The sequence below is a fragment of the Bidens hawaiensis genome, unplaced genomic scaffold, assembly GCF_021521415.1.
Source record: "Bidens hawaiensis isolate Kalapana, Puna unplaced genomic scaffold, B.hawaiensis_p1.1 tig00006913_1, whole genome shotgun sequence".
NCBI lineage: Eukaryota > Viridiplantae > Streptophyta > Magnoliopsida > Asterales > Asteraceae > Bidens > Bidens hawaiensis.
In genome coordinates this window covers 478,960-506,255 of record NW_027491474.1, presented here as the reverse complement: position 1 = coordinate 506,255, position 27,296 = coordinate 478,960, and the positions used below count along the sequence as shown (strand labels likewise).

General features: G+C 31.7%; 1 protein-coding gene and 1 long non-coding RNA gene across 2 annotated transcripts in view; both read left to right on the top strand.

The window, feature by feature from the left end:
* Positions 1-27,296, top strand: part of LOC143633908 (uncharacterized) — a 254,244-nt gene that overhangs the window by 76,441 nt on the left and 150,507 nt on the right. The gene's annotated exons all lie outside the window — the stretch shown is intronic.
* On the top strand, positions 20,623-26,538 carry LOC143633899 (CDPK-related kinase 7-like). The gene is made up of 11 exons (XM_077102113.1): positions 20,623-21,351; positions 22,064-22,194; positions 22,289-22,330; positions 22,405-22,513; positions 23,354-23,432; positions 23,525-23,821; positions 24,486-24,598; positions 24,865-24,972; positions 25,066-25,128; positions 25,225-25,392; positions 26,060-26,538. The coding sequence occupies exons 1-11, from the start codon at positions 20,863-20,865 to the stop codon at positions 26,195-26,197; spliced, it is 1,737 nt and encodes a 578-aa protein (XP_076958228.1). The 5' UTR covers positions 20,623-20,862; the 3' UTR covers positions 26,198-26,538.

Here is a 27,296-nt window from a genome sequence, read left to right as displayed (position 1 = left end):
GTACCGGGTCACTTAGTGTTTCTTCATATATCCTTCTAAGAACCTTCGACAAGTTATGGCTACCTGATATGTGGTAATGTTGTTACATATATGTTATTAAAGTAATTCACGTCATTGTCATGTGGATAGAGGGGCATTAACTACACAACTCAAAAAATAACTGATGTGGAAGGTGTTAACTAACCAAGATATTGAGAGGGAAAAAAAGATAATTGGCTAGTGATTCTCAGTTTTTATTAGGGGTATCAATCGTGTCGGTTTGGCGGGTTAGCGTGTTGAGATTCTTCAACCATAACCCAACCCATATTTTTATTCGTGTCGTGTCATGTCGACCCATTTAAATTTGTGTCGTGCTCGGGTTGTATTTCGGGTCAACCCATTTTACATTCATATCCGAGTATGAGTAATACCTATTGATTTGGTAATAAATTAAACAATTAATTATTCTTATTCATAAAAAACTTGTTAATAATTTGTGATATATCTAATTGTTTTTGTGTATGTATATCTCATTCCATATTAACAAACTTAGGTTCACATATTTAGTTCAAGATAACGGGTTAGGTTATAATAAGAAGTATACTTTTTGTAGGAATGATAAGAAGTAATCTTGTCCATTGATTTTGAATATGGAGGGTTGATATTAGTTTAAGGGGAAATCAAGTGTGAACACAAAGTAAAGGGCATAAAAGGAATAACATATTTGTTGACTTTCTCTCTCCACAAGCAAGGCACATGCCAAATTCCCCCATCATTTTAAAACGTCCATAACTTTTTTTTACGACGTTTTTATTGAAAAACAAATTCACCATAATAACGAGTGTCTTTTTATCTTTCATATGAGTACCATATTGTAATATAAAAATTAAAAAAAATTAGTGGGTTTTCTACAAATTGTGTTTTACCGAATTGTGTTTTACAAAATTGTGTTATACATTAGTATTTTTCATTGTGTTTTTTCCATTGTGTTATTGACATTGTGTCATACAATTGTGTTTTTTATTGTGTTTTTATTATTGTGTTTTTTTTCATAGTGTATTTTTTCATTGTGTTTTTTCAGACTTTTTCGGCGAGGTGGTGGCGGTGGGTGACGGTTGTGGTGGCGGTGGGCGGTGGAGTGGTGGTGGTTGTAAGAGATGAGTGAAGATGTAATTGAGTTTTATGTAAATGGGTTTTTGAAATTAATTTAAGTGGGTTTTGAGATTAACGTAAGTGGACTTTAATATTAAAGTATTAGACTAAAATACACTCATTCCTAACCTTCTTAGGAAAATCAAACTTCTTATTTGAACACAACTCTCAAGATAAGAACAAACAAATGAAATAACTAGAGATAGTTATAACTAATAAAATAAAAATTTTTGTAAGTAAAAAGTAAATAAAAATACTGTATAAAAAAATTAGTTTTACTTTTAAAAGTTAATTGATATATGAAAGTAAAAAATGTATGTATTTAACTTTAAAATTAAAACTTCTTATCTCTCAAATTAAAATATTAACTTCTCTAAAATTATAAAACGGGTTAACAGGTCAACCCACTTTTTAACGGGTTGAGTTTGGGTTGACCTGCTTAAGAAAACGGGCCGTGTCAGCCGACCCAAACCTATATTTTTCGTGTCGGGATTCGAGTCGTGTCAGGAATTAACACCCCTAGTTTTTATTCAATGGAGCTCGGTTATTAAATGAGGTTTGGTTTATTATTTCCTTCTTCTGTGCTACACCGGATCACTCAATAAGACCACTGCTTATCAACACTGAACCAATTTAAAGTGTTACCCCTTTAATCACCACTGTGAAGTATTTAATTTTGTTCAAGATACACTGATTTAGTTAATAAATATTAGTTTTACTTCTACCCAAAAACTAAAGCACTTTTTTTCCTGGCAAATTGTCTTTTTGTCCCATTTGGACATTTTACAAGTAAGTATAGAAAGAAAAGGGATTTTATGGGGTGTTGGGTTTGGACTACGGTCTTTTCTTGTCGAAGCATTTGGATGCTAATGTATCTCATAGTTTTTTGTGTCATCTTTGCTATTTTGGTGACCACATTAGACCAAATGTTTTGTCACTCTACCAATTAAAATCATGTTACACCATTACACTATTTTGGTTATGAGCCCTTTTGAGCACTAGACCATTAAGGACGCTAGGGCAAATTCAGCGTTTTCTCATTTTGTGTTTATTTTTTAAAAAGATTAAACAATAATTGTGTGTTCAGTTAAACCATTTTTTGAGTGAAAAGTTAGTGATTGGCCCCTATGCGTACGTGGTTGTGATGTGACAGGGTGATATTCATCTTTTAGTTAAACCATTACACATAGTCTTATTGATAGAGATGTTTAAGTTGGGTACGAGTTGAATCATAATTAAATTTAGTCCCAGCTTGAAAGCATCTTAGCTGACTTGATTTTAAATTTTTATCACGTTAAAACTTGAGCTTGAAATAAGCCATGCTTAGCTCGGTTTCTTAAAAAACTACATATTCAAGGTCGATTATTATTATTATTATTATTATTATAAGGCAAAACTTACAAAAAAAAAATATTAGACCTAAAGCTAAAACTAAAACAGTTTAGATATATATCATTTTCTAAAATGAAAACGGAAGCCAGTGTTGATATTATTGACGTTATATGTAAAACACTACTTTATTCTACTTTGAAGTTATTCTCATAGAGCGACATGGAGATGTCGTAGATTTGATTTTATAGTTTTTAAAGAAATGTCATTTTTATGTTTCTAGTTTATTGTTTAGCCTTGTAAATGAAAAGAAAATAATTTAAGCAACAGAGATGACAATGAGACTGACGAATCTAGACAGGTAATTAGGTATGGTAAATGGTAATCCCGATTCCATACTTGGCCCAAGATCAATTGGTTATGTCTAGATTACCCATTGGGTAATCGGATATACCATATTAACTTTAATTTTACCATCTTAGAAAATTAGAAATATACAAGTTAGTAGATTATTTCATTACCGAATAAACAAAACATAAAAATAAAAGTAAAATGTTTATAGGTATAACAGTTCGGGTAATCACTTATGTATGTATAGATAATATGTTGTGTATCGTCTAATACCTTACTCATCTTATATCCACGCAAAAAGATATCAAGCTAATCCTGTACTCGGTCTTATAGCCGACTACTCGTCCTATATCCGTGATTTTTTTTAATTAATCTAATACCTGGACTTAGAACCGAATACATGTCCTAAATGTTTCGTGTTTGTTGCGTACCCGTCCGATTCGTGTTCTTTTGCCAACCTATTAAAGAAGTTATTTTTTATTTACAAAATGAGTAATATAAGTAATATTTAGAATGCATATCATGAAATTGGATGAGTGGTCCATGAAGAAGAGGAAGTGTATATAAAGAACCAGCTTGAAAGGAAAACAGAAATGAACAATATAACACAGGAGACAATTACTGACGGTTAGCAGTAAAAGAGGAAATAAACATGTCGGAGAGACGTGCAGCTGCGACTGACGAACGGCGTGGTGTTTGTCTCCGGCAGACACATAATGTCCTTGCCCACCACCAGTCATCATTAACCCCATCTACCCCCTTCACCCCAACACTTTATTATTTTTATTATTATTTCTAATTTTAATTTAGTAAAGTTTGTAAAAATAATATTAAACAAGTTTGTTACAATGAGACCATCTATGCTATTTAAAGCAACCTCAGTGGGAGTGACAAGGGGGGATCCTTTGATCGACGTGGCGTGCTTTTGTTGGGTTACATGGCTCGATGGAGACCCACTCGAGTTGTGATCGTGGTCATGGACGGGGGCGGATTCGGTTAGGTTAAAATTTTTTTGTGCATCTCTAACGGTTATATGCATATATCATTATTTTTATAAAATCATTGTAAATACATTCATTTTCTATCATACTTCCTTTAATACTTGTTTTGAATCTTTAAATTCTCTGTATTCACTAAATTTTTAGCATTAAATTAAACACCGTTGACGCTCACTTTCAACTGAAAAAACAAAGAATCATCTTGTTTGATATAAATAAGATAAGCCCTACCTTACAGGTTACAAGTGACAAAGAAAATATTGCTAGAATTAGACACATACAATCCTTAGATTTAGTTTAATTACATATTTCTCGTTTCTAAAATTTGAAATTACATATTTTTTTAAACTATACTTAAAGAGCATTGTACATTTTACATTAAAAACTTGTATTTTGGGGAAATATGTAATTTCAAAGGTTTAGAAAGGAGAAATATGTAAAATCCCTAATCTATTTAGTTTACTCAAATTTCTATTCTTTTTTTTTTTAATATCTGCCATGTTTGTTGTTTGTAATTTTTTGTTTATGCAACGGTTAAAATTTTAAAATCAAATTTATAATAATATCTACTCAATTTTGCAATCTTTAAATATATTTTATTATTTTAAATATACAAAAATAAGAATAAAATTTTAGTATAGAAATTGGTAATGAAAGATAAATATAAAAAGTGTTTATTATGTGGAAATGTAAAAATATCATTTAAGTGACGCGTGAATGCATAAAAACTGATTAAATGCAAATGTTTTTAAAGAAAGAATGAAAAACTGATTAAACGCGTCTCTCTTCATGTCAATCACAGAAATCGGCTCATTGAGGACTTCTTCTCTCTGACTTATTTTCTTCAGTCCCTCTTGCTGCAAAGGTCTACAGCCAATAATATTTGGTCTGTAAAATAATGTCGTACATGAAGAGGTTCGTCACATGGAGAACACAGGTGTTCTTGAGGCCCAAAATCATGTCTTATTTATAATCTAACGTGTCCTTTTCATCTCAAATTTGATTTATGTTGATTTGTTTTTCTTTTACAAGTTTTGCTTACAATTTTTTAAACATGCTCGCGTTATTTTGTATTTGAGTGCTCATGCCTAATAAGTATTACTCTAAATATATTTTTGTTATTTATACCTTTGTATAACGTATAAGAAATGCCTTATTGTTTGGATCACTTGAGTATGTTCATCATTATACATACTTTCCCTGTTACTTTTTACTAATACATCAAAATATGATTGAACAGATTTAAATTACATTTTAACGTATCATGTAGAACGCAAGTTATGTGAATGTTATTTAAGTTTACTTGTTATTTATAAAAGTAAACTTACAATTAAGTTCAAATCATGGGTAATCATTTATTTATTAATTTTGTAAATTACTTTATTGTTAGTAAATTCCAATTTTGTGTTTTTTTATTTTTTTTATATGATTCTGTATGAAAATTAAATAAAGCTTTCATTAAATTCATGTTGTTTAATTTAAAACAAAAGATGTACAAGAAATAAGTGATTCATCAAATACAAACTTATATCCAAGGTTTAGAGACCATTTGATCTAACGGTGTCCTAGGATATCGTAAATGTATAAACCGGTCTCTTAAAAGTTGAGTGTTCAGAACTTTAAATCATATAAATGACAAAATGTAAATCAGGTACCTATTAATTTTATCAATTTGGTGATATTGTATCCAAAATGAAGTGTGAGCATTACCCGTTATTAGCTTTTTTCCCCTAGCAATATATAGTGTGGTCATTAAGTTTGTATGAACCGAACTCGAGCTTAAGTTTTATCTCGCTATAAATAAACGGGCCGAGCCAAGTTGGCTCTTTTAACTTCAATCTCGAGCCCAACCTGAAGCTAGCTCATTTTGCTCGTCGAGCAACCTATTTATCAGAATCCGTTCATTCTCTATCTACACTCATAAAATATGTCAATCTATTAAAAATTGAATTTATAATTGGAAAAAAAAAAGAAACAGAAAAAAAATCTTTTAAACTGGAATGCTTGCGCAATTAGTCTAAAAGAATGATATATTAAGCCCAAGAAGTCCAGTTTTTCTGACCCATAAGCACATAACGGCCTAATATATGTCAAGCCCATTAGACCAAAAACAGAGCCCATAGTTTGTCTAAGACCTTAATGGATCATTGATACAATCCAACAAGGCTACAAATGCTCACCCTTAAATATCGTTTAAGCGTTACAAGGACCAATGGTTCAAAATGTAATCAAATTTCATATTTATTTTACTAGCTTACGTGTACATACATACGAACGTACGTATGAAAACATGCATTTGAGATGTAAAAAATTCAATTATATAGTTATAAATATTGAACAACGTTTAAAATTTTTTCTATGTTGTAAACAAATGTTGATGCTTTTGGACTTGGGTGCCATTAGGATTATTTCATACTTGTAATTTAGTTGGATTTACTCAAGACTACGCTCATTTTTAGTACTTATAACATGTTGGTTCAATGAAGCAAAGCCAACTTTTGGTGGTTTTAGTGTCGCCGATACAAGTTAGGAGGTGTTGCGCATGAGTATTGTGACTTTTGTTGGGGAAACCTTTATGGCTTAAAGACCATGAACTGGTTCCAAAGGGTACCACCCCTTGGCGAGTCTATATCGTGTGGCAATGTCAAGGGGTTGGCCCTTTGTGGGGTCCAAAGGGTACCACCCCTAGGTGCGGTGGCATTGGATAGATAAGAATGGCAAAAGACTACGTGAAAATTATTATCAAAGTTACCAAACTTTAAGTAGCAAGTTGCTACTGCTTGTAGCAACTTGGTTAGTAACGATTGCAAGTTCAATAGTAACCTTGTGTTGTGGTAGCAACTGAGATGTGGTAGATTCTTGTAAATTTGTAGGATCTTAGAACTCCGATAGCTACTGAGTTTGCTACGAAAAGGATTCCGAGGACCAAAATGTTGCATTGTTTGACTCCAACCATTAAAATGACTCAATACATACATAAATGGTTGGTTGGTTTTATTTTTACACGTCAAATCACATTCACATTTCACAGAAAAGAACCTCTCGTAGTTTGATAGAATTTTATTGGCTTATCCGACTATTGATATTGTGTATGCGTAATATTTAATATAAAAGTGAACGATACACTATTCAGAAAGCTATTCAGGATTACTTGAAACACACAAAACCTACACCCCATGGTGACCAAGGGGGTTCCAAGGGCATCATCCTTGGTGGGAATTGTATGATTTGCTGGGAATGAATTAGCAACTCGACTCAAAGTAGCAATTGGCATTAGTTGAAACTTGGAGCATTGATAACTAAGAATCAGTGGTAACATGGTTTCCGCTTATAAAGTTTCAACCGAATATTCTCAGTGTCTCGACTGGTACAAGTGTCCAAATGTTGATTGCCAACTGATAGAATTCAATATATGATAGAATTGGATTGATTAATTTCCTTGCCTTGCTCATTCTCATTATCCCCTTGTATAATGTTAATTTACAATAATAACGCCTTAGATTAAGGCCATAAATATAGAAACGATCCTATACAATATTTACTAATATATGTGATGCTAATACACCCCCTCAGTCTAAGGTGGAGGATCACGAATGCTTAGACTGTTGCGAAAGTCTTCAAACAAGGCCCGAGGTAAACTTTTTGTGAAAATATCAACAAATTGGTATCGAGATGGAACATGAAGCACTAGGATCTGACCCCGTTGACATGTTCTCGAACAAAGTGGATATCAATCTCGATGTGTTTGGTACGTTGATGTTGCACTGGGTTGCCCGAAAGGTAGATGGCACTAACGTTATCATAATAAACCATGGAGGCCTGAGCTGGTGGTCGACCTAATTCAAGCAAGAGATTCCGAATCCAACATAGTTCAGCGACCACATTAGCCACTCCCCGATACTTGGCTTCAGCGATGGAGCGAGAGACAGTAGACTGTCGTTTGGAAGACCAAGATATTAGATTGTCTCCGAGATACACACGATAGCCAGATGTCGACCTGCGGGTGTCGGGACAACCCGCCCAATCAGCGTTGGTATATGATATTAAAGAGGAGATGGTACTACGACGCATGTAGAGACCTTTGGTCAAGGTGCCTTTAATATAACGTAAAATCCGATGAAGGGCGTGCATGTGATCAGTGCGGGGCGCATGCATATGCATGCAAATATGCTGGACTGCGTAGGAGATGTCGGGTCGTGTGAAAGTCAAGTACTGAAGAGCACCGACAAGTTTGCGATATGTGGTGGGATCATCAAGAAGATCACTTGCATGCGAACTTAGTTTGCCGGCCGAGTCCACAGGCGTGTGAACTGGGTTATAGTGAGTCATGTTGGCTCTTTGAAGAAGGTCCAAGGCATATGTTGTTTGAGATAGGAAAAGTCCATTTGGATCTCGAGAAACTGACAAGCCCAAAAAATAACTCAAAGGTCCAAGATCTTTCATAGCGAATTCTCCCGAAAGACGTATCAAGATGCGTTGTTTAAGCAAAGCCGAAGTGGTGGTCAAAATGATGTCATCGACATATAATAGGATATAAGCAATCTCATGACCGTGCGTGTAGATGAAAAGTGAGTGATCGCACGAACTTTGATGGAACCCCATGGTAGTAACGTAATTGGTTTTACTCTGATACCATGATAGAATTCAATATACGATAGAATTGGATTGATTAATTTCCTTGCCTTGCTCATTCTCATTATCCCCTTATATAATGTTAATTTACAATAATAACGCTTTAGATTAAGGCCATAAATATAGAAACGATCCTATACAATATTTACTAATATATGTGATGCTAATACCAACTATCATACTTTTCCACGAAGAGTTATAACTTATAACGTTTTGTTGTGTTATTCTTCACCTATATAAGGACAATCCTTGGTCTAATTGATGGTATGATTTTCATAACAGAACTTGCATACTCATTCTTGGTTTCTTTTAATTATCTGACTAAGGATTTAAAGTACAATTAAAATATTTTAATCTGAAAGTAATCTATACAAGGTTCAAAAGACTTATCAAAGAATTCAAAGCACCTTAAATTTATGTAAAGATAAAGCTGAGCTACTAATGTATATAATAATTTGAAATGATTGGCTCTATTTGGGAATTATTAATAGAATAACGTGGCTGTTTAGTGACGAATTTCCCTTGGTTCCAATCTGTAAACCATGTTCATGCTCTGTTCCTACTAAACTTTGTATGTATGTATGTATGTTTGCGTATGTATTTATGAACCGATTAAATTAAAATCGTTAAATACTTGTGATCCATTTTGAAATACACATCCTCAATTTTCTTGTGTTTGATTTTCCAAATGTGAAAAATTTGACGAATATGGTTGTTCAAATTAAAAGTAACATGAAGAAGACTAAACATATCTTGTAAGTGAAATTTTAAATGTTGATCGAGTTGTCAAAAAGTAATAAACAGAATAAAAAGTTGGCATACAAACAAAAAAAATGGTGGTGTTTAGTGATAAGTAATTATAGGACAAAAGTTTAAGACAAATTGTAATTTTTAAATATTGTGCTTGTAAGTTTTTGTGTTTGAATGTCGGATTTTTATAATTACTTTTTTACAAACTTAAATAATACCGTATATATTTAAGGGTGTTGATTAAATACAAATACAAATGACTTTTATCGTAAGAAGTGTAACTAGAGTAATTATTATTACACTATATTATTTTTTATAGCATAATCACTCCAGTTCAAAACTATAATTACTCAAATTACTTGTATACTTTGTATGTTAATTTTATTTATACAGGATCTCATCCGTATACTTAACAGTAGATTATGATAATATCAAACATATTCGTTTACATATTATATTTATATGCATTCTTTTATGTAATAGATAATAGATTATGATAGTTTGAATTGTAAAAGAAAAGTAATATTTAATGAAAAAGATAATTTGAATATATTTTAACTTTGAAGTTAATATAGTTAATAGAGTGACTTATAAATTCTTGCTCACCTATAAATTCTTTAATTTCAAACCCACTACAAAACTAAAAAAAAATACTTTATTTAAACTATGCAAGTTTTTAATAAAATTTATATCAAATTATGCATGAGAAAATTAAACAACACGTGGTATTTTAAGAAGTTAACAAGCGCAAATTAAAGAGAAAAATAAAATTAAATGAAAGTATTTTAACAAATTAAAAAGAAAAAATTTGTTTGAAACCAATCCACGCCAAAGATACAATTTCGTAGACTTCTCCATGCCAAAGCTCCATTATCGTGGACCACGTCTAGGTTGTGCAGTGTTCTTTAGAATTTTGTTCGCATCAACGTCCCATGCCAAAGCCAAAACCCATATTTGAAACATCAAGACGAGTAAGCACGCAACTCTATATAATATACAAGGATCACTCACCATCCTCCTCGCCGAGTCATTACCATGTTCTTCCTTTGCACCCACTCATCATCCATCTTGGTTTTTTTAACTGCTAAAATCTTACAATAACTTACACACTGCCTGGGTTTGAACCCAAGATCTCCCGCTAAAAGGCAACGCCATCTCACCATCATCTTTTATCGTGTGCTTATATATTATTTTTTTTCTAGATGAGCATTCCACATAGCAAACATAATCTCGTCGAAATCTCATCGCATTCTTTCAGATAAACAATATGCCAAATTTATTTTTTTTAAACACGCGTTGTTAGATCTTAAACTAGTGTTATGTTTCAACTTTCCCACTATTTAATCACACACGTTTTACTATTTTTTTTATAAATTAGAGAATAAAATAATGTGCATGGTGGAAATTTAAAATGATAAAAAAATCTTGGCAAGGATAAAGTGATACCAGAACTCCAGAAGGAATAAAGATATCTTGTTTCCACTGCAAAACACAACTCTCAATTTTGTTTTTCATATAAATTAACATAGGGTGTTTCTATAATTTATTAAATAGATTCAAAGTTATTTAAAAACCCCTACATATGTTTTTACAAAAATGTAGAAAGTTTCCAAAGTATTGCTATGGCTGATTAGGTAGTCACATTATTCTTTCATTTTTCATTTAGGGGATATGAAAAGGTATATCATATGATTGCATGATTTTTTACGGGTGAATATTTTCCGGCAATTTAGTAATATATATTTGTACGATCATTCGTAGTGGTTTATTTAAAAAGTGGATAACATCCAACTACATCATTGCCACATAGGTATGTTTGGTTGGTTTATGATGAACCCCATCCCCCTTGCTGCTTTAAGGCGTTAATGAGTTATGAGACGACACCATTTTGATGCCCATCTTTAACAAACTCATTAACGTCTTAGATTTTGATGATGTGGCTATGGGCCTATGGCGTTGTGGGGTTTAACGAAAACAATGCACAACCTAAGTATTTAAATATATTGATGATGATTAAGATAATTGCAAATATAATATACAAACAACATTTGTGTTTAGAGATCCAACCCACTCCAAAAAGTGTAGTGAAAAAAAAAATTCCGATTGAGGGGAAAATTACTTTATTCTTTTTCATAGAAATCATTTGCTTTGTAAGAGAATATGTTACATTGAGATATAAAGATTTGGCTTTATCATCCCTTTATTTGAAGAATTTATTCGGTGTCAATAATGCCTTAAAAATATTCATGGAACTAGTCAAACCAAAAAATGAACCATATCAATTAGTCTATTATAATGCCTAAAAAGTTATCTTTTTTAATCTAAATTAATGGTTTTTATATAGTCACCAAGGAATGAAAATGTCATGTATGTATTTTTGTTGGTCATTGATGTAATATCTTATTATAACAAGTTATTTTATTTAGAGTTACAAACCATACAAAACTTTTGGTTTCTTTGTAACTATGAACTTTTGTATTGATTTTCAACTAGTCAAATGATTTAGTTAATCTACCTAAAAAAGTAACAAATAGTGACTTCTATTTGCAAAAAGACAAGTTCATGAACTCATATGCATTAAAAAAAATTATCCACTTAATGAAGTTAACCCGTTTGACCGGTTAGTGAATAATCTATATAAGGTTGATATATGCATAATGCATTCACATATATACACATCTACGGGGTGAAGGTCATTCGTTTTGTAATGTCTATTTCATGTTAAAGACAAAGAAATGGCAGAAGAAAAAAAATCTTTACATTATCGTCTATGTATGAAAGACAAACACATGATATGGCTTGTAGTCGGCCGATAACCGATGATCGGATTCCGGCATACTCTTTTGGAGTGTTTGGACATCAATTATCACGTATGCGTGACTTGGTTATAGCATATGCCGTATGGTTATTATAATAAATGAAAGTGACTAGTTTGGTCCCTCACTTGTGTCAAACTTCCAACTTCCCGTTAATTTATTAGTACCATAATGTGGACCTTTGACATAAAGGATTCATGTGCCCTTTATTCTACTTATGTTACAATTTAACCATTAATTATAAAAAGTTTATGGGTTACTATCATCTATGTAGGAGGTATAGCCATGACTTTCAATTACCTATTGAGTTGTTTATATGAAGTTGAAACGATTTTCGAACGGTTAAAAGTTAACTTTTAACTTTGAGAACATAACCTAATTAAACAACTATTCATCATATGTTATATGTGATTTTTACAATGTTTCGTTTAATACCAAGAAACAATAAGAGTTTGATCCTTGTGAAATTTGACTCGAATCAACATTTCAAGAGTATTGAGACTTTCATGAGAACTTTTATTTTAGAGTTGCATGTGTAACAAGTTCGAACAAGAAATAACCATCTAAATTCGAACAAGAACTTAAAAGATAGAAATTCTCATAACCACAAATAAGCGGCACATTTTTTTTCTTCGTAATTTGTTATAGGATTGTGTAATTTTAGAAAGTGTCTATTTATTTAACTTATCAGAAAACCTAAATATATCAATTTTGTTATGATTCAATAATAATTATTGTTATTCGGTTCGCCTTTTACACACTCAAATAGTAATTTGTGGTTCTACAAATTTTAACAGCAACATCTATATGTAAATATAGAGGCCTGGCAAGAAGCCGGAAACAACCAAACAAACAAATATTAACGCATCTCAACTAAATTGTTAGAAAAATATACATAATTATTATATTCAAACTTAATCTTGCAAGTTTATTCTAAAACATTTTCGAATTCTTAGACATTTACAACTCAACCAATCCAAGTATAACCAAACAACAGCCAAAGTACTATACAAAGTTGACATTAATAATTAAGGGGTGAAAAGTGTATCAAATATTCTAACCAAGATTTATTATAATTATTTTGTGTTTTGGTTGTGGTTGTGGGGGGGTTGTGTCATGTAGGTCACCAGTCTCTTGCCACCTCAAATGCTTACCAAAACATATATTATATAGCATGCATTTTCCTAGTGGTTGTTAACCATATTTATATTACGTTTAACAACTTAAATGAAAATTATTTAAGGAAAAAAATCAAATGTGATGCATGTGGAGGATAGACCAAAATTACAACTTGACACCTACTAATTTGGATAAGTACATATAGGTTTTGAAGCCTTTTGAATATAGTGAAAATGTGAAATAGTTGAGTAAGAACTATCAAGTACCAACAAACTCAAAGTTTAAAAAAATATGCATACTAATGATTTTTATGGTATATTTGGGTTTGTTCTTTTGTTGCGACTTAACATTTTGGAATTGTACCGTCTGCAGGCAGATTACGATATAACTTTTTAGATTACGATTTAACTTTTTAGGTTTGCTCTTTTGGTTGTTATATTGTATGCACCGATACTGTTTAAATTTCTGTCGCACCCAACCATATATACTGCACGGGTTGAATACCACCTGTTGGTATTATTGTTAGAAAATAACTAAGGGTAGATAAAACCAATTTGGTTGGGTTATTTTGGACTACGGTTATTAAAACGAATTTTTTGTAATTCTATGTGGTTTAGAAGGATCCTTTGTATATGTAGGTGGTTTATTTTTTTTTTTTTGTAAAACTAGATAACTCGCAAGGGGGGCTGCGAGTTTAACCACAAATTATAAACCCATGTTTTTATTTCATGTATATGTTTAGAGTATGAATCTTACAACCCATTCACAAATCAAATATTTTTTATTCCCTTCATATGTTTTATATATCAAATCATTCCCCATGTTGGTGTTGAATGAAATATAGGTCCAGTTAAGAAAAGCATAGTCAGTGGCGGAGCCACATAGTGCCCGCCGGGTTCGATCGTCTTTTTTGATTTTATATATAACCAGTTAACGTTTTTAAACATAATAACCAGTTAATGTTTTTAAATGGACCAATGGTAACCAGTTAACGTTTTTAAACATAATAACCAGTTAACATTTTTAAACATAATACCTAAATAAAATTTAAATAAAAGTTGCGATTGAAAAGGAGTTTTCTTTAAGTCGTGATTGAGGATGTTATGAGTCATTTTCAAAACATGAAAGCGCGTAGAGAACAATTATAATATATAATATCTTTTTTATATAATATGACTTTGTATTTATTGATTGTTGACGACGTTCTTTTGTTATGATGGTGATATTGCATTTTATTTATCTGACCGACCTAACCCGACCTATCCGGGTCCTTAACTTTGGCGTCGGAAAAAATCGAGCACCAAAAATCCCAAACCCATAGGTAAAAATGGCTAGCTCCGACACTGAGTGTAGTGATATGTTATGTTGGTGAACTTATTTAAAACATATTACGGATTCTTGTGTGCTTATAAATAATAAAAGAGGAAACAAAAGATGTTTTTGTTTTTATTTTGTAAAAGTTTCGCATAAAAGCTTTTGGAGAACCCATGACCACATCTTGTTTTTTTTTTTTTCAATAATCTCATCATGAGAATCTTTGTTAAGAAAAATCCAATGTATTAAACATATACTATATTAAAACATATATAGGGATAAAAACATGGGTAATTTCTGAAAGTAATTTGATGTATTCAAATCTCGCTATCCCCCCGTGCGAGTTTAAAATTTTTGTCAGATTATCTTTAAACTCACTGCCCCCCATTGCGAGTTTATAATTTGTGGTTAAACTCGCAACCCCCCTTGCGAGTTATCTAGTTTTACGAAAAGTTAAATAAATCACCTACATATACAAATGGTCCTATTAAACCACCTAAAATTACAAAAAAATTCTATTAAAACTTGAAGTGGAAAACTCTAGTACAAATATAGGTATTGGTGGTTTGGAATTAGATACTTTTGTGAGGGTTAAATGTGCTACGTATATACAATCGCCCACAACTAAACCTTCAGATATTATAAATGCACCGCCTATGTTACTATAAATGATCTATCTATTCTAATAAAGTAAAATAAATGTGGATATTTGACATATTTTGGTTAATTCTTACAAACTTTTTCTCTTCAAAACTAATTTACTCTAATATATATAATAAATAAATAATTATTCACTTTTCTTTTACACTATATTTATATAATATCTATATATTTTTATAAATATAAATATTAACATATTATTTTACTACATATTTCAAAATAGGTGAATTTCAAAAATTAACAACAAATCATGTTTTCTCATAATGAAAATTGTTTCGGGTTTTTTAATGAAACTTAAATTTGATATTATGAGTCAAAAGTTGGTAAATAAATTATTTGGTACAAATTAACTACATTTAGGTCAAAATTTGTTACAGGTCAAAAATGAAAATTTTGAGTATTTTTAAAAGTTTGAAAATGCAAAATAGATTTATCGTCAAATTTGTTATGGGTTTAAAGTGTTGACTTTAAAATGTCAAAAGTATGAAAGTTAGAATTTTAAACATGATTCGGGTTTCAAATTTACTTTTAAGGGTATTTTTAAATAATCAAAAGGTTCGGGATTTGACAAACTGACTATTTTTCCCTCAACTATTAAAATGTAAAAAAAGACTGCGAACACTTTCGGCATACCACCCCAATGCCTATTAATTATTCTAACTTTTATCAATTTTGAAATATTTATATCAATGTTAATTTTTCCTTCAATAGTGATCAGAACGTTATATGGGAAGAATGTCATAGAAAACTATGCTCAAATGAAACAAAATCTTCACAAAATTGGATGAGTTAACATGTTATTTTTTATGTTGTCATTATGACAAAGTCGATAAGCCTTCTGAAACTTATCAAAATCTTTTTCATGGTGTAGCTCAGAAAAACATAGCTCTCGAAGAACATCCATTATTACAATTTAATGTTCTACTTTTCTTTAATGAGTGGTAAATTGATAAATATATCAATAAAGGTAACGCTCATTTTGTATTTAGACTGTGTGGTTAGAACTACTATCGTATGAGAAGCTTTATTTCCGAAATTGGTTCATAACCAAAAGTCTTTCAGTTATACATATATGGCACCGAGAATGAATTTTTCAATAGAAAGAAATATTCTCGGGTATGCTTTTGCACAAGCATTTTTTTATTAAGTTCATTTAAAAAAATAATTTTGTGATATAAATAAAATCAATTTATGTACACATTGTATAGATACAAGCATAGAAGTAATACATTTTTTTCATATACGCTATGTAATTATTTGTTTTACTTATAATTTTATAATTTGAATTATCCCATGTGTGACACGGGCTCTAAAACTAGTTATTTTAATATTATAAAAAACCAGAAATACATGCCGCATCTTAATTAAGAAAAATAAGTTATCGCCTTAATCGATTACAAATGTAATTATTTTAAAGTTATAAGTTTTAAGGATATATGTTATGGAAGGTGTCAAATGTGATATGCTGAGTGTTTCACATTTCACATAGGCAATAAGGTTTTCACATTTCACATTCAACAACATGTTTAAACTATGCGTTATGGAATGAGTGAAAACGAGGGATGGGTGATATTGGTAAAATAATTCTAAGGTGAAATGAGATGAAGTGAAATTATTATTATTAGTTAATAATTAAAAAAATAATCAAACAGACAAGCCTTCACATCCGTTGTACCCATCGCAAGGCACAGTTTCGCGCACCCTTCACGGCACCCATGGGGTTCATCATGAAAGTTGTCTAGTTGGCACTTTAGCAGAGGGCTTTCACGGTCTCGGTACTCGATCTTATGATGAGGTGAAATATGAAATGTGATTATAAGGTGAGGTAGTGATAAATTATTGGTTCAAATATTGTTAATTAATAACAAAAAAAAAACAAAACTTATACCACCCTCACGCCCCCTAGTCCGCACACAATGCTCTCATTCGTACCCCCCATCGCACCCTTGCGGGGCGATTTTCCAAGCCCCTTATTGCCATTTTGTTATAGTTTTACGCGCTTTTACCTTTCCATAACACACCCTAATACCCTATTCATTTTAAATCTAAAACATTTTCAATACGTCTAAGGTTTTTATTAAGTATAAATTATTGAAAAGTTCATAATATACATGTTATATTTGTTGGATATGACTGAAAAAGTAGTTAATGAGGGCCCTCAGTCTCATGTGAGAAAAGAAAATATTTATATAACGAGGTGGACGTGGAAAAGAGAGAAAGGCATCCACCCGTAAAGATGGAGGAGAGAGATCATAAAGTAGTTGGCGCATAAAGACGGGCATACACCCGTACAGATTTAAACAATATTGGTTAACCAAATGATTTGTGCATTTAAAGTTGCATTATCTAACAATTTGTATGAAGTTGTTTTTCTTTTTTGAAAGACAATATTATATTCACAGACAATTAGCCAAAACATACAAACAGGACACAACACTTCAGCAAATCTATAAAAATCTTAAATTTTCACTCATAAAAAATTGAAAAGAAAAAGAAAATGTTTAGTTGAATCATGAATGGTATTAAATACATTTCATTAACACGTTACTTGCAGTTGAACGAAAGTCTACAAATAAAATTACTTCCAACTTTGAATCCTACCAAAAATTTAATGCCGCCATCAATTATCACAATTGTTGCTCAAGTATCATTATGTGTCTTCATGATTAGAAAAAAATGCATGTCCTTTTATCTAAATAAAAACCACAATAAGTTTGAAGATGATAGTTAGAACTAGAAGTTAAGAGTTGATAAAAACAGATGAATTGGTTTGAATGAGTTATATAATGATTGACCACAAGTTCAAGTACATTAAACCTTCAAGGGTAATAATCTAATTTTGTTTTCAGAATCTTGACTCTACTAGTTTCTTACAACAATCTCTTGAAAGCTATCTATCCAAAATTTTCTACGAGTTATCTGATCCCGTTGTTATCAAGTATTGGCAGGTCCCGTGAATTATCCGATAATGTTAACTGATGTTCTTGCTATTAAACAAAAGATTTAATTATAAATGAAAATGGCTCACTAATATTTTAATGGTTGAAGTTTGTTTTTATAGATAGGCGATTAATGCATTAAAACCGTTAAAAAATAGCGAATTAAGTAAGTTTATAAAACTATGATTATAGAAAAGTATGCTACCAAATCATGTTATAGAAAATTGGTGTGTTTGGCCTAACATGTAAATTTCGGGCTTTTGTGTTAGATTGACATTAGAAGCAATACAACTTCAAAGCTTCAACAAATGCTTCTGATGGGTGTTTTATAAACTGAAACTTGATCGCTTAGATGTGATGTGAGAACAGGACGAACACATAAGCATAGTGTGTTGACTATTGCAAAATGTCGACGTATTAGTAAACATACGGTATGCAGTAAAGTGTTCTTAATATTATCACAATCAAATTGAAGGTGTAAAAGAATAAGTAATGTGTAGTATACATGAATTGAGGCTTATATCCATGTGGTAGAGAAATGCACTAGGTATTAGGCCATAAACAAGTAATGTTTTAGAGATGTTTGATGCTAGTGATTTGAATTAAAAATTCCAGTAGTTGAATTGTTGATAATGTTTATAACGGAGAAAGTCATCATATATATGACAATGACTGTGGTGGGGTGGGGGGGGGGGGTGAGTCCTCATCAACACATAAGTGGACCACGAAACATTGAGACATTGTACTGAAGAGACAAAAGCAAATTTTGAAGAGGTGGGAACGAACGTATGTAGGTGTACATTCCAGGACTTCTTTCGTAAATATGTCAACTTATATTGTGTTTTGAGACAACGTTCTAACTCGGATATGGTATGATGTAAATAGGTACATAAATGATACAATCTGGATGAAATGTGAGAACCTATTTTCTTAATTTAAAACCTTAAATGTGTTTATTGAAGTTAAAATTTTGGCATTACAATATAAATAGACTAAAACAACAGTTAATAGACTAAAATAACAATTTGAATAGTTCCCGTCTAATTTTAGAAGACTGGCAATTTTATATTCATTTCTCTTTCTATAGTTGTAAGTATAAAAGTAGTAAGAATTCAAATACAGTTTAGTCCTTCTATATGACTCCTAAGTTGTCTGGTTTTCCCTCAGCTTAATTCTCTAGGTATTTAGTTTTTTTCTATTACCTTATTAACTCATAATCTATAGATATAATAAACGAAAGTTTAAATAAATTTATCAATGATAATATCTCTCTTCTTTTTTAACAGCATATGTATTATAAACAAGATCAAAGTGTTCGGCCTACAAGAAACTATGACCACAAACTCAAAGACCCAAAGGATGATGATATCTCTAATACTATCAATGGCATCTAATACGTTACAAATGCAAGATTAAACTTGTAATAATAAAGTAATTAAAAGTGGATTTTAGTATGGTCAAAGCAAAAAAATGGTCAAAGCTGAAAGTCTTAAAGTGTTTGTTAGCAAATGTATAGTTCTTGCCTCTAATATGGACAGGCTGGAAGCATCCAAAGAACCAACCCCACTCACCACCATTACACTAGAAATAAATACACCACATAAATAATAGGGTCCTCTAATCATCTCTCAACAGTACACCCATTTCTCACATTATTATTATTACTTTAGTTTAATTTAGTTTCTTACTAAATTTATCATCTTTAGTTTTTAAGCACAAAACCATGTATCATTATCAATGTTTAATAACTTTCACTAAAACATAATTGAACAAAATGAAAGCCACAACAAAATCAGCTAAACAATGAGTGAAAAACCCGAAAACTAAAACATTCTAATGGTTATTTAAAAACTTAAAATGTCGTTAAAAACTTATAAAGCTTTTTGGGTATGGGACACGTACGATACCAGATGATACTAGCCAAATCACCCGAATTTATTTATTCATATCAAAACCGAATATATTAATATATCATATAGCTTTAAGAAAAAGATAAACAAATTAAAATTGTAAAACTATTAGAAATATAGTTGAGTATTTGACATTTTAAATCGGTTTTAAGGTCTATTTACCAACAAATTGAATAATTAATGATACTTAAGATATTTTATAATTAGGTATAAAATCCCATGACAACAACATAATAACCATCCCTAAAAATAAGATTGGGAGATGTTTAAAACAGGGTAGGAAATAACAAAATTGTGCAGCCTTTAATTTTCTTTTTATTGTTGTTTCTCTCTCTGTGCTAAATTAATAAGCATCTTTTTCTTTCCACTTTTCTGGGTTCTTTTCTTAACCTCCCAATCTCTCAAACACACACACCCACCCACTTTACTTTCATGGAGAACAACCTCCTACAATTATTATTATTATTCTCACTCAACTATTGCTTTATAATCTTCAGGTGCAAACCCTTGATCATTTCTGATTTCTTGTAAGTTTTTTTTTCTCTTTCTGACATTATTACTATAATTATTATCATTGTTCTTGATCAGAAAGTGAATTTGCTTTTCAAAGTCTTGAGCTTTTCTTCCCTCTTTTGCAGGTAACATAATTATTTTCAAGAATCGGTGACCTTGTTCTTAGTGGGTTTGTGCCAAGAAAGCTAATAAAGCAAACAAATCATTGCAATTTCCTCTGTTTTTTTATAAAATTTGTAGAAAGTTTTCAAGAAAGATTTCAAGAAATTGGTGGGTGATGCAGTGTAATTGATAAAGTTACAATCTTGGCATCCAAATTTATTAAATTTCACCACTTTCTTGATTTTCTTGAACTATATAACCATAAAGCACCTTGCTTTAACTTATTATTTGTGAATCCATGGGTCTTTGTCATGGAAAACCCAACCAAACCCTTGAATCCCATCTCGAAAACCCGAATTCCCACGATGAAATCAAACCGACAACCCTGAATTCAACTGGCAAATCATCAAATTTCCCTTATTACAGTCCAAGCCCCTTTCACAACAGTACTGCTTTCAAAAACTCACCGGCAAATTCGAGTATCGTTTCGACGCCTTTACGGATATTCAAACGGTCATTCGCACCACCGTCACCTGCAAAACATATTAGATCTTTGCTTGCTAGAAGACATGGGTCTGTTAAGCCTAATGAGGCCTCAATTCCTGAAGGAAATGAGTTTGAAGTTGGACTTGATAAGAATTTCGGGTATTCAAAGCAGCTGTTGAGCCATTATGATCTTGGGGAAGAAGTGGGTAGGGGGCATTTTGGGTATACTTGTACTGCAAAGGGAAAGAAAGGAAGTATGAAGGGTCATGATGTTGCAGTTAAAGTTATTCCCAAATCCAAGGTTTGATTTTTACTAGTTTTACTCATATCACTTGTTTGTTTTGTTATGTTGTTTGTTCATAAATAACCTTTGGAACTGCTAATCTGTTACAGTTCCTGTTCTAGTAATATCTATTTCCTGGTTATAAAAAGCGCACTTGATGTAGTCGGTTTATAGTGTTTTCATACAGTGAAACTGTTCTGATTATTTGATTATTAAGAGGTCAAATAATCCCTTTTGGATGATTAAATATAGGGGAAGCAACAACAAAACTGATTCTGGTTGTCTGATTATATATGGTCATTTTTTACCTTTTTAGTCTCTAGATAGGTAAACATGACTAGCAATGCGAAGGTTGACTTCTGTGATCAAAATGATTACTTTTTGACTTTATAGTTAATATAAACACTAAATCTTGTTTTACATTAACTCTATAATTGATACTAAAGTAATCTTGGTATTTATGGCCATTTTACTTTTTAAATCTCTACGTAAGAAATAAAAGCACATCAAAAGTTCAAGACAGATCGTTGAATTGCTAAAATTATGTGGAGGTTGACTTCTGTGGTCAAAATATTTCATTTTGACTTTATAGTTAGTATAAATACTTAAATCTTTTATTACATTCAACTATATAAAAGATTCTAAAATAATCTTGGTATTCAGTAAGTAAAAAAAGTGAGACTTTTTAGTTTTGTGTGGCTTTATAATAAGTTTCTTGATGTTTATTCAGATGACAACGGTAATTGCCATTGAAGATGCAAGGAGAGAAGTGAAAATATTAAAGGCATTATCAGGCCACGACAATCTAGTTCAATTTTATGATGCTTATGAGGATGAAGATAATGTCTACATAGTTATGGAGTAAGTGGATGGTATTTTTGACATTTTACATTACTTCATATTTGTTTTGAAGTCATAATCGTTAATATTGTATGTGTGTTGTACCCTTTTGTAGGTTATGTAAAGGTGGTGAACTATTGGATAGGATACTTGCAAGGTATGCGCGGTTAATCTTATTGTAATCAACCATGGTCAACCTTTTGGTCAATTTGTAAATGAGTGTGTTTGTAGGGGTGGAAAATACTCTGAAGAAGATGCAAAGGCCGTTATGGTCCAAATATTGAGAATCACCGCCTATTGTCATCTTCAAGGTGTGGTTCACCGTGATCTAAAGCCCGAGGTAAATAACTCATTTTACATCTTTTTAGCTTTGTCTTTTATATTTTTGACTTTTATGGTTGAGACACAGGATATTCTTTTAATCTGTAACGCCAAAAGGTTATAAATAGAAAAAAAGAAATAGCCAAAAAGCAATGGGTGAAACGGTCACAAGTCGGTCAGAATGTATTTTTAATGCATAAACCATCTTAAATCATTTTTGAAAATTAGATTATCAATGAAATAAAAATGCATAAATCATCCTAAATCGTTTTTAAACATTAGGTTATAAATGAAATAACCTGCGATGTTATATGGGACCGCGATTTAAAAATAGTGATATTAGTAATGAACACTAAATACGTGTTATAAAAAACATCATTTCTTATTCGGTCTAATCTTGTGTGCCCACACATCCACCTTAGCATTCTCATCTCTGCTACCTCTAGCTTACGCGCATGTGACTTCTTGATGGCCTAGCAGTCTGTTCCATATAACATCGTAGGTCTAACTGCGGTCCTATAAAATTTACCCTTTAGCCTGGTTGGGAAAAATGAAATAACATAAGTTTTGGAATCATATTTGACACATTAAATGGTCATATATTTTCTAAACATTTGGACAAAAAGTGTTTCAAGTCAATCCAAACGGACCCTTTTCGATCTGCACAAGAAATTATCCCTTTTGGCCCAAACCCTTTATCCAAACCGCCCGTTTTGCCACATATCTTCTAGTCATTAGTCAAAGCTATTATTAAACTATGTGTCTAGTCAAACATTGCATTTTGTTACTACAACATTAACAAATGATATCGACATCAGATTTAAAAATAGTTGCTAATATTTGTTTTATTTTGCCTCAGAACTTTTTGTTTACATCTAAAGACGAGCATTCACTCCTTAAAGCCATTGACTTTGGACTCTCCGACTATGTTAAGCCAGGTCAAAGTCTTAATAGTGTTATTATTTGTCTTTAACGGGCTCTAAACAGGTTTGACCATGCTTGACTAACGGTTAAAGTTAAACACGTACAGATGAGAGGTTGAATGATATTGTTGGAAGTGCATACTATGTAGCTCCCGAGGTTTTACATAGATCATATGGAACCGAAGCTGACATGTGGAGTACTGGTGTTATTGCTTACATTCTTTTATGTGGAAGTCGGCCATTTTGGGCCCGCACGGAGTCCGGAATCTTCCGTGCTGTTCTCAAGGCTGACCCAAATTTTGAAGAAGCCCCGTGGCCTTCTTTGTCAACCGATGCGGTTGACTTTGTTAAAAGGTTGTTAAACAAAGATTACAGAAAACGACTTACCGCTTCACAAGCTCTAAGTAAGTTTTTCCACCCTTACTAAGAACACACACCCACCCACCCACACACACACACAAACATATATATATATATATATATATATATGTTTGTGTGTGTGTGTATAGAGAGAGAGAAGGATCATTAGACACCAAATTACAAAAAGAATAAATATAAATCTATAATTTTTTTGATAAACTTTTATATTCATTAAATTTTGTGCTTTTTACAATCACATGCATAGGTTATGTGCATAAAAACTATATCAAACTAGTATGGTCGTATGTGACTTATTATGAGTTAATATTGTACCATTTACCTACATGTGTAGGCTATATATACACAAACGGACAATCAGACTAATATGTTTGTATTTGGTCTTTTTATTTTAGAAGAGAGGAGTGAGTAACTATGACCATTACATTTAGACTATTACTATTTTCTTATATACTTTTTAAAAAATTTAAGAGTGAAAAAATTAATAGTTAAGTTTTGTTCTCACAAACAGAGGGACGTTCAATACGATACCAATTTTAAGCAGAGAACTGCATAGACACGTGCACCGATTTTTGTTTAAATGAGAGTAGAAGAACTTTCTATATATGGGAAACGTAGAAATTTCTAAAAATGGAAAGTAACTTGTATTATTCATAGTGTTATGCTAACATTGTGTGTTTTCATGATTAGGTCATCCATGGTTGGCCAATTATCATGATGTGAGAATACCGTTGGACATGATAATCTACAAGAATGTAAAAGCGTATATATGTTCATCTCCTCTAAGAAAAGCTGCTTTAGGGGTATGCACCTTATTTATATCTATTTTTATATTTCTTTAATAAAGAAACGTATATAATGAACTGATTTTGACTTTAATGGTCAAACTGACTGTTTTTTAAACCTCAAAATCTTGAACCGTCCTTTGATATCTTAATATAATTTCGGATATTACATTTGTTTTTTCTAGTAACATCATCATCAAATATTCCATAACAAAACTGCAAACGAAATTGTACGATTTTGAGTATTAAGTCAGCTTGTTTGACCTTATTATGCTACTTGACAGGCTGTTGCAAAGACTTTGACAGTTACAGAACTAGGCTATCTTCGTAATCAATTCATGTCACTCGGGCCTAACAAAAATGGATTCATATCCATGCAGAACTTCAAATCAGTACGTCTTTTGTCTTCAATAATCACAACTTCTTGTCTTAAGTGATAATTTGTTTTTCTTTTTGCTAATTTAAATTTGTTTATAACTCTGCAGGCTTTAGTGAAAAACTGCACCGATGCGGTTAAGGACTCGCGCGTGCTAGATTTTGTGAATATGGTAATTTTGCTCAAATACCCTTTTAGTGGTGAAGATCAATAACAAGAAACCAAAGCAATGGAAGCTAAATAAAAATATATGTTTATGTTTTTACAGGTGAGTTCTCTTCAATATAAAAAAATTGATTTTGAGGAATTTGGAGCAGCTGCCATTAGCATTCATCAGCTAGAAGCAATGGATAACTGGGAGCAACTCGCGCGTCGTGCGTATGACCTTTTTGAAAAAGACGGAAATCGTCCTATTATGATTGAAGAGCTTGCCTCGGTATGAAATATATAACTTTATCAACAATATAAGAGTAATTAGCGTGCTAAATATGATGATGAAAATATATAGTTTTAGTTAAAAATATAATTTGAATTAAACGAGTTAGGGGATTGTATGCATTCAAAAGACATTTCCCGCGATTTTTGACCCATGTGACCTTTACCCGTTCTTTTTTTTTTTAAATTGTCTATATGTTTTACTAGTTTGGCCCGTTGGAGTTAAAACTTAACATGAATCGACCACTGTTTTTTTAGCATGAATCTTTTTGCTTATTCAAGATTATAAAATTTGTATATATATTTTTCTTTATAAAATTAGAAATTTGGTCTTAGCCCGTCAATACCTATTTGACCCATTTGACCTTGACACGTTTTCACCATTCTGGCCTGTTTGAGTTAAATCATAATTTTTTTTTGTTCAAGATTAATAAACTTAAATACTTTTTTATAACTTTAGGAACTTCTTAGTCCATCAATACCAATTTTTTGACCTTGACCTGTTTTCTGTTTAACTATTTATAAATAAATTTAGGAACTTTATGCAGCTTTTGATTCATTTGACCTGGACCCAGTTCACGAATTTGACCTGTTTGGGTTAAAGCATGAATCTTCTTTGTTGTTCAAGATTAACAAATTTAAATATATTTATTTTTGTATAAATTTAGGAACTCGGTCTTAGCCCTTCGATACCGGTTCACATTGTTCTTCAAGACTGGATCAGACACGCGGACGGGAAGCTTAGTTTCCTGGGGTTCGTTCGGCTTCTACATGGAGCCTCATCTCGCGCATTCCAAAAGGCTTGAAATATCATAACAAATAAAGCACCTTCGCGTGCCATCATAAAACTGTCTCATTGATACAAGCTTAATCAAGCGAGAACCCATGAAACAAGAAAGCAGAAACGTTTACTCAAAACGCCATTTGCAGTAAACCGCAATGTCAAGATCTAGAGAATTGTACAGAGGTAGGCCTCAGTGTGTTTTAGTTTAGAAACCGCATGATGGTTGAGTGAATTTTGTGTTTGTTATTTTAATGTTAGTTTTTGGTTATGTTCCTGATGTATTGTTGTTTTGTACTTTTGAAACAATGTTATGTCATTGTGATAATAATGTTAGGAACACAACTTTGTTGAGTGAATTTTGTGTACCTATGTATAAGCGTACTAGCACGGAACACGAATCTTTAAATATTATTGTACGGAACACGAATCTTTAAATATTATTGTAAGAACCGTATAAATAGTTGTATCTTGTGAATTGTGATGTTATATTAGGATAGAGAGAATGAAACGGCTAGGTGGTTTATAACCGTCCTATATACAACATATACATGTATTTAGATAAAATAATATTTACATGTATTTATACCGCCTTTTGTAATTTTAGATAGATTAAAATATTTATAGTAAGTCGAGCTGAACCTTAAGCTTCAATTTTGTGATATGTTCAACTTTAAAAAGTCGTGCATGTTTAATGTTAACTGAGACCGGAACTCATGTCATACTCATTATCATTATTTCATTACTATCTTTATATTTAATGTACATTTAAAACAATGCTATTTCATTGTAATAATGTTCAAAACGCAACTTGGTTGAGTGAATTTTGTGTACGTATTTATAAGCTTACTGACGTAAGAGCATAGATCTTCAAGTCATCACTACAAGAAATGAAGAACTATACAAGTACCCGGTTATATAAGCTAAAGCAATATATACAAGTATCACAGATTCACAGTTGAAGTAATATTTCATGCGTTTATTCGATTTTTGCATTTTTTATGCTTAAACATGGACCATAATATTAATAATAGTATCAAATCATGCATTGAATCTTAAGGTCCAACTTTGTGACATGCTCAAATTGTGAAAGTCTTTGTATGTTTAATGTTAATTGGGACAGG